The following is a 14,607-nucleotide window of genomic DNA, read 5'->3' on the forward strand; positions in this document are numbered from 1 at the left end:
TGAGGAGCATCGGAAAAGAGCAACTGTTAGTCCTCCGCATGGGGAGTAACAGTTCATCCCCTCTCACTTACCCCCTAAAGGGAGGAATGGTTGTGGCAGATCAGTTCCTCCCCTAAAGGAGTAACCTCAATACCCCATTTCCTCCTTTTCTTCTTAGAGTGTAGAGTCTGTAAAGGAGTACGTTTATCTAGGTCAATTACTCACAGGGGACCCTGATCATGAGAAGGAAATTTACAGAAGAATAAAATTGGGTTGGAGTGCATACTGCATACATTAGCAAATCCTGACTACCACTGTCGTTGAAAAGAAAAGTTTACAATCATTGCATTCTACCGGTGGTAACATATGGGGCAGAAACTTGGAGGTTATACAAAGAATCTCGAGAACAAGTTAAGGACCGCAAAAAGAGCGATGGAACGAAAAATGGTAGGCCTAACGTTGAGATACAGGAAGAGAGCGGTGTGGATCAGAGAGCAAACGGGTATATAGCCGATATTCTAATTGACATTAAGAGAAAAAAAGGGAGCTGGGCAGGCCATGTAATGCGTAGGATGGATATCCGGTGGACTATTTAGAGTTACAGAATGGATACCAAGAGAAGGGAAGCGCAGTCGCGGACAGCAGAAAACTATAGGTGGGATGATGAAGTTAGGGAATTTGCAGGCGCAAGTTGGAATCAGCTAGCGCAATACAGGGGTAATTGGAGATCGCAGGGAGAGGCCTTCCTCCTGCAGTGGACATAGATACAGGCTGATGATGAGCTATGCTTCACCAGAAGGCTTGACGCGTAGGGTTCCTGCCAAGGTAGGCGAAGCTACCCAGCGCGAAGCGCGGTGGTGGGGGCTCAGGTATAGGTGTCGCTTTAGCGGTCGCAGAACAATGAATAATGACACTTTGCTACAGCGAATTTCATGTTTTGTATGCTTCCCCGTCACGAACTCTATCGGCCGCTGTGATCCCGTTTGAACGGTGCGCATTGCCAATTTGCCATCGGCTATACGGACGAACAGACCAAAGCGCGTGCCCCTCCATAGTACCTAGGCACAGTCCCCAGATTTCTCTCCGGTAACTTGCGCATGCGCACATGCGTCGGGCAAAGGTGGCGCAACTTTAGCGAGGCTGCACCTTTTACAAAACGGAAATAGCCTTTTTACAATGGAATTCCTATATAGCGAGGTGGACATACTTTGCTGCTAATAACTTGAGCTTCAGATGACGAAGTAACAAAAAAAAAAAAAAAAAACTCCACGTAAAATCTTCTGTAGGAGTTACCTAAATGATGCTTAAGCATTTAGTAGTAATGACGTGGTGTTTCGTGGTCGTATGCTGTTGTGTTTCTTATAATTGCGAGAACGACCGCGAAAGAATCGTGAAACGGAGAAGCGTGGTGGCAACACCGAACTATTAAGTGAGACCTGCACGAGACGACGTAGAAAAGGCGAGTAGAAGCAATGTTCACTCGTGTTATAGATAGCCGGCAGCGGATGTGGACGTGGGATGAAATGACGATCAGGAGATGTATAGCAAATGAAGGAAATACATGCGAGCTTGTATTTCCTGCGCTTGTTGATCGTCCAGGTTCGTTCTTTGTTCCCAGTGACGCTATGGCGCGCTTGTATTTCCTGCGCTTGTTGTGCGTTGCGGCTTTCCCTGGAACGTCGGGGGTCGGGCGGCATCGGCACGGCGTCGTTCCTCTTGCTTGTTGTGTTCGGAAGCGTGTTGCTGTAGTTCCCCGCTCTGCGCAGCGTTGTTGAGTTGTTTCTGGCGTAATCTGTATTGACGCGAGTACTGTGCATTTCTACGTTTCCGTTCTTCTTCGGTAAGCGGCTGCGGTCGTCTTGGCGCTATTATGGTAAATGCGACAGCGCTGCGGCGACACGAACTGCTGCGGAAGGCGGCGTAACTCATTGATGAGGCAAGCAAACTACTGCAGGTGCGCTGATGACGTTCCGATCATTATAAGCCGTTATCGCTCTTTAGCGCCTTATCCATACACGTCGAACTATTATGAACCGTGATCAACCGTGCCCCGGCGGCGGCTACGTCTGGCGCGGCGGCGCGGGCCGTATCTTGAAAGAGATGTGCGATGACGACAGAAAGTGCCGAGTGCTGATAGCTTGGCGCGCTGTGTTATCTCCGCTTACTTAGCGTTGAAAAGAGACGCGCGGGCCCGTATCTTGAAAGCGATCTGCGAAACCGGCCGAGTGCGGTGTGTGTTGAGAGCTCCGTGAGTGCTGTGTTCTCGCCGCTTCGTTCGCGTTCAAGCGACAGGCAGCACGAAGGTACAGTTGCTCGCTGCTGCGGCCTCCATCTTGAAAGCGATCGTCTTACATGACGGACGGATAGTTCTCTCGTTGGGTAAGCATATAAATGCTTACGCATTTAAAATTTCTTAATAACGTTTTTATTAGAGCCTTAGGGGCATTTGTTTAAATGGCAAATTTGGAGGTAGTTCCATTTTAATGCACCAACTTTTTTTTTTTAATCTTGAAAGTCGCACCTAATCCGAAATATTCATCATCAAATTTCAACGGTAAACCGAGGCAATAGATGAAAGTTAGGCACCGCTCCGCTCAGATTTTACACGCTGAGGCACTGCAGGGAACTACGTGGATTTCGCATTTGATAAGCGCATCTTCCCAAGACCTCGGCTGCTAAGCGACTAAAAAGTCAAGTAGATGCGCTCTCCCGTTCCGCTCAATTGGCTTTGTAAGCGGAGCGACGGAAGCGATCTTCCTTCCGTTGCCGGCATGAGCGTTCTGCGCAAGCTATTAACATTGCCGCTTAGCGGTTTTGTGAAAATTGCTACCATATGCCTGTCTGAGCGGAGCGGAGCGTAAATGTACAGCTCTAATCATATAGAGTTTCCCTACAATAGTTACTAGAGGCAACTCTGGCGCTGCGGTCGTTCAGCCACCATGGGAGTGATGGCTAGGTGCATGGATTTGTCTGATCTTCATGCTTGGGGCTTCAGGCGTTCTTGTGGCTGAATTCGTTTATTAAGCTTTATCTGGGCCTAAATTGATCTAAAATTCAAAGCAATATCTTTTTTTTAATACAGACGGTAATAAGACTTTGCAAGCACGCATAATCGCTGCTAATTGCAGTGGTTTTGTTTGTCCACGCGTCTGTTGCGTGATTATTTCAACATTGGGTTTCTGTGCTAGAGGTCCTGTGTTCGAATCCTGCCGTCGTACAAAGTCACCAAGCCATTTAAAGCCAGAAGGACGAAGTTTACGCAAATCCATGTACCATACCCACCGTTCCCATGTTGGCTGAACTGCCTTGCTTGCAACTCCCGTAGACACTAGCGCCACAGTTCGCTTCAGTAATTATTGTATGAAACTCTGTTTGCTCTAATATCGGAACCAAGCGAGCTGGGAGTGCACGAAAGTCGGCCTTGCTATTATGTCAGCGGGAACGCCCCGTGACGACAAGCGCGAGGAAGCTTGAAACTGAACGTCTCGGCCAGTCGCGGCAGCTATTGATACGGCCCCGCTTTGCCTAGCAAGCATGTGCGGCTGTGTGCCGTGTCAGGATTTGTCGCGACATGCCATCATTCACACTTCGTCCCACACTTAGTTACGAAGCGTTGGCGTCTGACGCACCGGAGGACGCGCTTAGTTTCGATATACCCACGATTGAGATATAAAATTCGATGATGAACATCGCGAATTAGGCACGAATTTCAAGATCATTAAAAAATGGGTGCGCATTAAAATCTGACTGCCTCAAAATTTGCCTTTTAGACATCGGCTCCCAAGGCACTTGGGGGTAGATGAATTAATTAATTTGAATATGCGAAAGTACGCTTGCTGCACAGGCAACTAAAAACGTGGACAGCTTGCACTAGTGGTGCAAGGCTGGAGTAAACAGCGGAGCTGGTGATCGACCTAGCTTCTTCCAGGTTTTACTAGGTTTGGCTAAGTTTTGCTAGGAAATGCTAAGCGCTGCTATAGGCACGGTATTCCGAATCCGCTCGCCGCCGATGCGCAGATTCTCGCTTGGCCGCGCGGCGCGCTTCAAGATGAGCGGCTTCTTTTTCGGGTGTCCGGATCTTCTTTGGTCGTCCCTTGTCAAGGCTACATGTACTCGCCACAGAGTCAACGAGAGTTGTGCCGCCGTCGCGGTGGCTCCGAGCTTTATCTCCCCGGTGACGTCACGGCCAAGCTGCGCCTCCGCATCTGCCGGGGCGTGGCTAGTCGAAACGTACCGAGCCGCCGCCAGAGACGCCTGCTGCAGTCACGGACACCCCGTGCGTTCGGCCCTAATGCGGGGAAACGGTGAAGCGCGGATGGCGTCGGCAGCCGCTCTGCGCGTTGCCTCGTTGGTGCTGCTAGTTTCTTTCTCTCTCTATCTCGCTCTCATTTTCTCTTTCCCTCTCCCGAGCATTGCGCGCGCCGCGCGCATGCTCTCCTTCCCTCTACTTAACGTGCCATGTCAAGGCAACATGTGCACGACACGGAGAGGAGGCGAGGCACACGCCGCTCCGCGAAGTGGTTGCTAGGCAACGTAGTGACGTCATAGCTCGGCGAGGTTTTGCGGCAGCAGGCCGCACTTTTTACGGTTAGCTAGAACAGCTTCGCTGTTTAAAAAATCCGTACAGTCTGAAAAACGATAGTGTCTTAAAAACTTTGGTGTTATTAAATCATGGAAGGAGACAGAAGACAGAGTGTTTTCATGTTTGCACACATTAATAATTTTAATGAAAGATTCAGTGGAACCAATCTCACGATGACGGTCGACGATAAGTTACCATCAATATAGCGACACAACGTATTGCCACCGTCGAAACGAGTTATGTATGAAGCGTGTACTGCAGTGGGACACCTCTTTCGCGCTTCCCTAATAGGCTGCCTCGATGCCCAGCGCCGCCGTCCAGGGTTGAGACAACCCCGCTGGCGCCGCCATATTGTGTCACACGAGCTGAGACTCAGCTACGCTTGCGTTCATAAAGTACAAATGGTTTCCAGCAGAACGTATGGACACGGACAGAAAAGGACGACGACACACGCTGCAGCGTGTGTCGTCGTCCTTTTCTGTCCGTGTCCATACGTTCTGCTGGAAACCATTTGTGCTATGTGCAACCAACGAGCTCAGGCCAACACTATTCTGAAGTTCATAAAGTGTTACTCGCGGCGCGCTTCCAAGTGCTTTGCCTTGATGAGGATTTTTTTATCGGTGTCCCATCTGCATATCTTTATAACCAATAGCCGTTAACTCGTCGAAGGTCGAAGACGTAAATGTATGGCGCCGGGAACATGCCCCAAGTTGCCTAATTCAATCACATTTAATATGCCGTGTGTATGTTTAAAATAGGCACTATTTTTTTTTTTGCGCTTCGATGCTTGGTATATAAGGTTTGCGACCCCCTGTGTGTGTAAGTTTTTCTTTTTCGCTGTTGTATTTTGGTTTACACGTCATGCCTCCTTTACCGTAGCCAGCCACTCGCGCACGGCGGTTAGTTTCCCTTGCGCTGCGCGTGCTCTTCGCGTTCGTTGCAATTATTTGACGATATCTACGCGCAATTTTGCTTTTTTTTTGCCCACAAACCTGTGTGCTGACAGGATTAAGCTGGTGTAAAAATAACTGCGATGTAAAAATAAGGTTTAGTTAGTGCTGTAGAGAAAAATGTAACGTAACTTGTCTGTGTCAATCTTGCGTAGTACACACAAGAAATCAAACGATGCACAAAATACATTTACTTATAATGTCTAGTACAATCAATCATGAAAGAGATATGTACATGAAAAATTATATGTACTGTGTGGCGCCTGAAGGTTATGTTGAAAGACGAGATAAAAAAATTAATTCGCAAGGTAGGCTCGACACACAATTCAGGATAGTGAGAGTTTTTTTTTTTTATTTATTCATTACATGGGGGGGGGGGGGGGGGGGTTCGAGTGAGTACATCAACCTTATTACACACAATATAAATCGAAAAAAAAAGAATGCAAACAAGAAAACACAACCGCGGGTAATATTAATCAAGATATCCAGCCAGATATCCAGCCAGAATACATACATCAGCTACCATCGAATACGTCGCATCAGCCAAACACATCGATGGCGAGTACAGAACATTTCATAAATAACCATTAGAACACTGATAACTACATTGAAAAAATAAACAACACTGCATACATATCACGTACAAAAACCGTAAATGAAACTAAGACAGTCAAATACAGATTAGCAATGTTTTTCACTTCGAAAATATAGTCCATGATGATGTAGGGCTGTTGACTTTAACAGACGGCGCCCATCCTGTCGATTTCCCTCGTACTGGTCCTCTTCAAAGTGTTTCTAAGTACAGGTAAAACAACAGAAGTGATTATTGATATGAAAAGTTGCCTTGTAAATACAGAGAACCCATTACAGTGCTTAAAAATAAATTTTAGCAGAAGCAATGCTGTATTACCTCGCTTCACACGTTTCGAAGAAATGGACAGGCTACAACAGACACCATGCCAGAAAGCGCCGAAACATTTTGGTCCCATGATGCCCCTTAACTCTACTACACCTGGGCATACCGTGCACAGGCATTTAAAGACCGTCACAGTGCCCACTACGATCGGGAATGAGCACGAATGACCATCGGCTTACGATCACCACGCTACAAATATGTACAAGTCTAAAAAATCAGCTATGTAACGTCCGCAAGATATCTCCTGAGAAATCAGAGAAAATCACAATGTTTCGCTTACCACGTACAAAACAGCCGCTCTCCCCAGACGAAGCACTGCGTTCTTTAGTCCCAAATAACCAGTACCGAAAAAAGAAAGAAAAAAAAAAAAGAAACAAGAGACACACACGATGTGTGCTTCCCGTGAAAAAGGAAAACAGGTGGCTTACGTGACGATTCGTAGCTAATGTAAGACTATTTCGCGGCTGAGCATCTTCGTCAGTCCTTAAAATAAGGGTACAGACTGCGCCCATCAAAACGAAAAAAGCCTATGCGACGCGCGCTCGCAAACCATACGCTACTCAGACAGCATCGGTGCAGTGCTTACTTAGTTCGTGAGCGAACGTAGGTACGTGAGCGAGGATCAGAGAATACTTTCTTATTTAAATGAAAAACACGGTGCGATAGTCTACACTTTCTTGACCCTTACCTCGCAAATGTAGGAACTATCCGTTGCCTTCCAGTGATCGCGCTTTACTTGGGCTTCCCATCTCTTCCGTCGCTCTGGGTCCCGGGGGAAGCGAAAACAACGCAGTCCTTTACGCGTCGATCCGGCGCACTTGGGAACACAACAGCCCGTCATGTCGACACGATGCACTTGATAGCTTGTCAGTCATGCGGCTGAACACTGTCCAGCAAGTAGAAGCGTCCGCGAAGCATCCGCGCGCACTGTGCCTCGAACTCAGCACCGGCACCAAGCAATCGCAACGGCTCGCTGTGACACAATATGGCGTCGCAGCGAGAAAGCGGCGGCGCGGGGGCGGTCAAAGGTTGGCACCACCCTGAACGGCGGCGCTGGCATCGAGGCACCCTATTCCCTAAGAACACTCGGCGCCATCTAGCGCCGCCGCCGCCGCGAGGCCTCTGAGATTCGCGCGCACGCTGAGAAACGCGTCATCCGGCAACTGGGCTTCTTTCTGGACAAGCTGCGCCATCTACTGGCACTGCGGAGAAGTCCGCGCGTGGCCTCCGAGATGAGATGCGTGGCGCGTCGGAGCCTGCGAACGCTGACGATTGTTCCCTCGCTTGCCAGACACTCACTCACTGGCACATACCCAGTGACCCAAGCTAGCGAGAGGTTCATTGAAGAGCCGCACATACCCAGTGCATAAATTGCGCAGCTCGATAGAGCGTTGACGTGAAAGGCGTTCTTTGAAAAGCGGCACATACTCGGCGCATTTGTCGCACAGCCTGCCAATGCGTCGGGTTGTTGTCCATGAGGGACCCTCGTGACACGGGTTCCATTCCACTCGGCATCAGGGCAATTTCAGGCAAATACCCAGTGGCACTAACCTAGTTACCCAGGTCGGCGTCAAAGACGTTCACTGAAGAGTGGCGCACACCTACTGGCACACACCCAGTGACCCAAGTTGGCATCGAAGACCCGGTTCATTGGAGACCAGCAGTCTCTATTCTCCAAAGTATATGGCATTCAGACTAGCAGTACTTTCTAAATAAAGATATATCCCGACTTCCCACGCTGCACTTTTTTTCCACTTTGGCACCCCGAATGCTAACGCAATTAAAAATGTCACTGCGTTCTTTCTTTGCGTATCACGTGGCCGCGGACGAATTTTCACGTGGTCGAGCTCGTGTGCTCCGGACCACCGTCAGTTGCACTTCGCTCCTCGAAGATGCAGGGCGTCTGTTGAGCGAGATCCCGAACACTTTGTAATGTGGCGAACGCGTTCTAAATCATGCACCCGGGACCTGAAAGGGGTGCAACGTAGCGCTAACGCATTTCTCTCCAATTTAGCGCTAAATCGCCTCTGAAAATTTTTTAAATGACTTTATTTTCATCTGCTATAGTTCAGAAATAAACGTTTATTTCTCCCTCTTTCTGCACTGGAAGACCATCGTTGTGCCACCATAAACTGAGCTCAGACAAGAAATTCCAGCAGAAATATCTCGGGACGACTGCCGACGTTAATATATATGACGCGGGCTCAATTCCGCGTGGCAAGTGACCCAACTAGACGTCAAAGAGGTTCATTGAAGAGCGGCACATACACAGCGACCCAAGTTGATCCGACGGTTGGGCCCGGTTCCCTCAGCACAGCCATTAGAATCATGGACTACCCTGAGACCCAAGCTGAAGTGAAAGAGGTTAGGTAGCGACGGAAAGACATACCGAAAATTAGGTGACCAAAACTGGACGCGCGTATGTAGGAGGCTACCGGCCGGGTTATCTATATTTTACCGTAAACGGATCTCCCGTTGTGGATATCGCGATTCTATCACACTACTTGCAAGACAAACTGCAGAGTGTTCTTAGACAATTAACAAAGTTTCCCTAATCAATTTTGTAATTAATCATTTTAGAACGCATGTTCCAATTATGGAATTGAAGACGAACAGTAATGAAATAATTTACAATTAGCAGAAATCCTGTGCTTAGCGCCAGTTTCGAGACATGCGTCCTAAAATCTGGCGAAATGCATTGATTTTCCAGTTGGCACTTATCAGCACTGTGGTGAATGGAGTGCTGATAAGCGCGCTGGAAAGACAATATCCGCAAAGACCAATGATTTCTTACTTCGCCTTGAGAAATTAACTGCACATTTCATAGGTATCCAACACCTGAATCAACTACTAAACTGTGTAATAAACAGTTCGCTTCTTGCGTTATTCACCCCCCCCCCCCCATCCCCCACCCCCTGCCCTTCCAGCCACTCAAAGCAATAATAATAATATAATAATAATAATAATAATAATAATAATAATAATAATAATAATAATAATAATAATAATAATAATAATAATAATAATAATAATAATAATAAAATCTGCTGACCACGTTGATTACAGCAAACATATTGCGGTGATCAATATTGTCTCTAGTTGTGTGATCTTTACTGAGCTGTTGTAGTCTTACGAATTTCACATTGTTATTTTTGCGTATTTTTTAATTGTAACTGCGTGTACGTATACTATGTGTAACTGACCGTTGTGTCTTCTTTTGCCTGTCATAAGCCAAGTTTACACGTTGTCATTTTTCATGGGAGGTCTCCAAGGCACTTCCTAACCTTGGGGTCTAGCTCCTTCTGTAAGTGAATGCGGAGAAAGTTATTCCGCTGAGCGTACTGTGCTGCAATCTAGAAGACCTGAACACAGTGTACATGAGCTGTGCACAGCTCCCCAGCTTGTGGAGTGAACACGACCGCAGTCTGTTTATCTTTCGTTTGGTATCTTTTACAGAGTTCTCGCTGCACACTCCGTTGAATCGTTCCCAGAGGAAGAAGCACGCCGTCGCAACAGGGTAATGTTTAGAAATGCACAATCATTTGCACCTCCTTCGCCTCTGACGGTACACAGTGAACAAAGACATACTTTTTTTCCCCATTTTCTAGTTAAAGTTAAAAATGTGCCACCTTTTCCTGGTAGATTAAAATTTATGGTCGTGTTAGATGCGCGTAAGAAGTACAAAACATAAGATAGAAATATATTTTCTTCGCTGCTAGACGCGGGCGGCGCATGTGCAAATACTCCATTGCTGTATGCGCCTTTCTACGCACTGCGCTGTACGATTAATCTGCTAAACAGTGGTGTCTGCTCAGTAAACAGCCTCACGTGTGGTCATTGGTTTGCACAAGGCGTTACGGTAAGCTTTCGACTGTTTCGTATAACGCTAGTGACGCTTTTATTATTATTTTTTCCTATGCAGTAACGTTAAACTCCCCCTTTTTTTTTCTCCCATTTTTTTAAAAGCTACACCCCAAGCAAGCAAGCTGTGGCCATGATGGCTGGCATGGTAAGTTTGCAGCAACATAGATCAATGCTCAAATTTAAGCGTCCGAAAGTAATTTTACTGCAGCATATTTAATTGATGGTAATGATGATAACGATGTCTGCATTTTTATGGCGCAAGGGCAAGGTATGACCAAAGCACCAACATATTTAATTGCGCTTTGAAGTGACTCGTACTGTCATGACAAATATTTTGGTCGACCATCTACACCTGTCAGTCCGCACAGTATAGCAAAACACAGGTCAAGACACGCTGACAGGCCAGCCGCGCCTATAGCGCGCTGGTCATGTAGGATTGCATGACGAGCTCGAGTGAGTCCCTACGCTTACTACATAACATATATTGGTCCGCGTGCTATCGAAGCGTGACTGCGTCCCCAAAAAGCTTCCAAGTACCCCTTTCTGGCTCACATCTTTGTCGAGAATGCGTTTGACGTTGTGCTCGATCGTAAGGCACGCTTTCACTAATTCCCTTGAATACGAACTACAGTTGATTAGAGGAGATTCGTGAAGACTTGCCCCGACAAGCAATAGCATAGTGTCATTCTATTAACGGACATATTGAACAGACGAGCCCGAAAGTCAACCACAATATATATATATATATATATATATATATATATATATATATATATGGTTGTGGTCAACAAAAGCAGCTAGGTGCCTCGGAACCATAAAAAGGTCTACAGCATGGCTCTAAGTTTGTTTAATTCGGCTCGAAACGCTTAGGACGACAACCACGAAAAAAAAATCTGAAGAAAAAACGAAAAAGAAAAGACCAGCATTACGTAAACACACCTGTAAACAGTATATAGACGATATTGCACGCGCCTTGACAGCAGTGAGCCTGCGGTCCCGTGCACCTATCAGTCTGTTATGCTAAAAAAAAAAAAAAAAAAAAGCCGAGGACACCTAAGCACTTCTTATGAGTCAGCATTAATGTACAATTGAACGCCGCTGAGCGGTCCTTCGAGTTTTGCGCTGCGAGTAATGTACCATAGCGGTACGTGCAGCCCGAGCCAGCAAGCAGCCTGTGGTGCCAACGCCACCGACGTTCTGCGCGACGAGAGACCGAGGAAGCAGAAGCGGCCACCAAGGCTGGCAGGCGCGCAAAGCAGCCAAGCCCAGCGGGGGTGAGAGAGACGGCTTTCGAGAGCGAGGGTGACGTGGCGATGCCTTCTCCCCTCACGCAACACCTGGCGCGCTAAAGCAGCTGCAGGTGTCGCCTGCTCTGCTCCGTCGAGCCGCGCTCGTGACGTTGCGTCGCAGCCAATGGCAATGCGATTTTAGGTGCCGTTTCGCTGTTACAGACGACGGGACGCCTGCTTTGTCGTTCAAGGGGCCATTTGACACTTTCGCATAAAAAAGCGTTTTTTTTTTTCAAATTAGCTGAACGTAGTGCGACGCCCCTTTATACATAGCCGATAATATAAAAGCCTATTATGCCTCAAGCACACATATTTATCATTTTCCCCGTTTTATGTACGGCGAAATTAATTTGTGTATTTGAGATTATCTGCAGATGAAAACTGTTGAAAATCTGCGGGGTTGTGTACTGGCGCACAATTGTGGTTCCCTTAATCTTAGTCCCGTTTTCTTTCGCGCTGTTTGCAATAGTGTGTCGCCACAGTCTTTCGTGCCCGCTCTATTTTCTGTGGTGAAAGCCGGAACAGGGCCCCTCCCTGTTTTTAAGCAGCAAAATGGCCAGATGGGGCGAGCGAGCGCTTGTAATACTGCAAGAGGACACCGATGTGTACGCGCGGCGTTTGACAGATGTCGCACGACCACCGCAGGGCATATCCCAGCAGAGAAGCCAGTACGCCTACGATGAGGATGGTCAGCACCGTGGCCGCGCTATCCTCGCAGCAGTCACACCACCCCACCGTAAGGCACGCCCAATGTCCTTGCATGTCTTCTCGCTGATGTTGCGGCGGTACGCCATGTAGGCGTGGTTAGTCCAAGCACATTATGTCTTATACAGGAAGGAAGGGAATAAGAAAAAAAAAAGATAAACTTTATTCAACCGCAACTTAGGTCACCTTCGTAAGTGAAACTCCGTGGCCAGATCGAAGAAATGATGAGGGTCACCATCTGAAACTGATTGACAATGTAGCACATTTTCAATCCAGGAACACAATTATAGAGGTACGTACACAGGGTGTTATTTTTTTTTTAGCTGCACCAGTTTTTAAAAAAATCGCCTTTGTCAGATAGCACAATTCTAATCCTTGACCTAAATTAATCGATGAGGTGGACATTACTTCTACTAGAAATCAAAACGACTAATTAAATAATTCACATAATTATCATAACTTTTTATTTCATTATTTTACAGCACATATTTAAATCTTAGAAGGAGTATTCAAGCTCTTAAACTGGGCTTAAGAGTGAGGATCAACGGCGAATATCTCCGCAACCTTCGGTTTGCAGATGACATTGTCCTATTCAGCAACAATGGGGACGAATTACAACAAATTATTCAGGAACTTAACCGAGAAAGTGTAAGAATTGGGTTGAAGATGAATAAGCAGAAGACAAAGACAATGTTCAATAGCCTGGCAAGGGAACAAGAATTCAGGATCGCCAGTCAGCCTCTAGAGTCTGTAAAGGAGTACGTTTGTCTAGGTGAATTACTCACAGGGGACCTTGATCATGAGAAGGAAATTTACTGAATAAAATTTGGTTGGAGTGCATACGGCAGGCATCGCCAAATCCTGACTGGGAGCTTACCACTGTCGTTGAAAAGAATGGTGCACAATCATTGCATTCTACCGGTGCTGACATATGGGGCAGAAACTTGGAGGTTAACAAAGAAGCTCGAGAACAAGTTAAGGACCGCACAAAGAGCGATGGAACGAAACATGTTAGGCCTTACGTTAAGAGACAGGAAGGGAGCGGTGTGGATCGGAGAGCAAACGGGGATAGCCGATATTCTCGTCATCAGCCTATATTTATGTCCACTGCAGGACGAAGGCCTCTCCCTGCGATCTGCGATTACCCCCGTCTTGCGCTAGCTGATTCCAACTTGCACCTGCAAATTTCCTAACTTCATCACCCCACCTAGTTTTCTGCCGTCCGCGACTGCGCTTCCCTTCTCTTTGTATCCATTCTGTAACTCTAATGGTCCACAGGTTATCCATCCTACCATGGTCTTCCCAGCTCCACTTTTTCCGCTTAATGTCAACTAGAATATTCTAATTGACATTAATAGAAAAAAATGGAGCTGGGCAGGTTGGAATCAGCTAGCGCAAGACGGGGGTAATTGGAGATCACAGGGAGAGGCCTTCGTCCTGCAGTTGACTGCTGATGGCTGATAGGCTGATGACGACGACGACGACGATGATGATGATGATGATTTTAATCTACGAGTTATAGCCGGCGAGTTCGCAAGGCGTATCCACTTGGAACGAATTCTCTGGACTACGCCAGTTTCGAGATATTAATTTTCAGTGTGTCCGACGAAGTGCATTAGTGTTCCAGTTACCTTCGTGCTTCAATGCGTAAAACAGTGTTTTCTTAAAAGAAGTAATAACTAGAACGCCAGTGCATTTCGTCGGACACATTGAAAACTAATATCTTGAAACTGGCCCAGTCCTGAGAATTTGTTCCAAGTGGATGTGCCTTGTTAACTCACCGGCTATAATTAATAGATTGAAATATATGCCCTAATGTAATTAATTTAACAGTTCGGCGTAATTAGGTATGTTGATTTAATGAAGCATTTTTATTTCTCGCCTAACTAATTGTCGCCTCATGGAGTAATTTAGAGCAAGGGTTAGAATTGTGCTATCTGGCACAGGCAATTTTTTTTTTTAATTTGGACCTTCTAAAAAAAAAAAAACACCTGGTATATAGCTTCGTGAAAAAGAAATATTTTTGCATACAACAAACAAAAATATGGCAGTTGTGGCCGTCGAAAGCCCCTTTCCGGTGAATTTCCCGATTTCGCTCATTTTGAACGTTTTTTTTTTTTTTTTTTTTTTTTTTTTTTTTTTTTTTTTTAAGAAAAGAAAAAAAAAGTACGGTATCTGCGTACGTACGCATTGGGGTCATTTATGGGTTATGGGAAGACATGCATTGCGCACGAGCAGAGCGATAGAATTTGCTACTCATGCTCTTTCTGTCCCGATTTGCGCTATGCAATTTGCATCATCGTTGTCATCTATATTCTTTAG

The 14,607-nt window shown here is 46.4% G+C and overlaps 1 protein-coding gene across 1 annotated transcript in view; it reads left to right on the forward strand.

The window, feature by feature from the left end:
* LOC119436171 (zip homologous protein 2-like) overlaps positions 1–14,607 on the forward strand; it is a 74,632-nt gene that overhangs the window by 51,437 nt on the left and 8,588 nt on the right. The window contains exons 8-10 of the mRNA XM_037702936.2: positions 9,884–9,944; positions 10,394–10,436; positions 12,226–12,316. Of these exons, the coding sequence (XP_037558864.1) occupies positions 9,884–9,944; positions 10,394–10,436; positions 12,226–12,316 (195 nt within the window). The remainder of the gene's footprint in view (positions 1–9,883; positions 9,945–10,393; positions 10,437–12,225; positions 12,317–14,607) is intronic.

The sequence above is a fragment of the Dermacentor silvarum genome, chromosome 1 (genome assembly GCF_013339745.2).
Source record: "Dermacentor silvarum isolate Dsil-2018 chromosome 1, BIME_Dsil_1.4, whole genome shotgun sequence".
In the NCBI taxonomy this organism is placed as follows: domain Eukaryota; kingdom Metazoa; phylum Arthropoda; class Arachnida; order Ixodida; family Ixodidae; genus Dermacentor; species Dermacentor silvarum.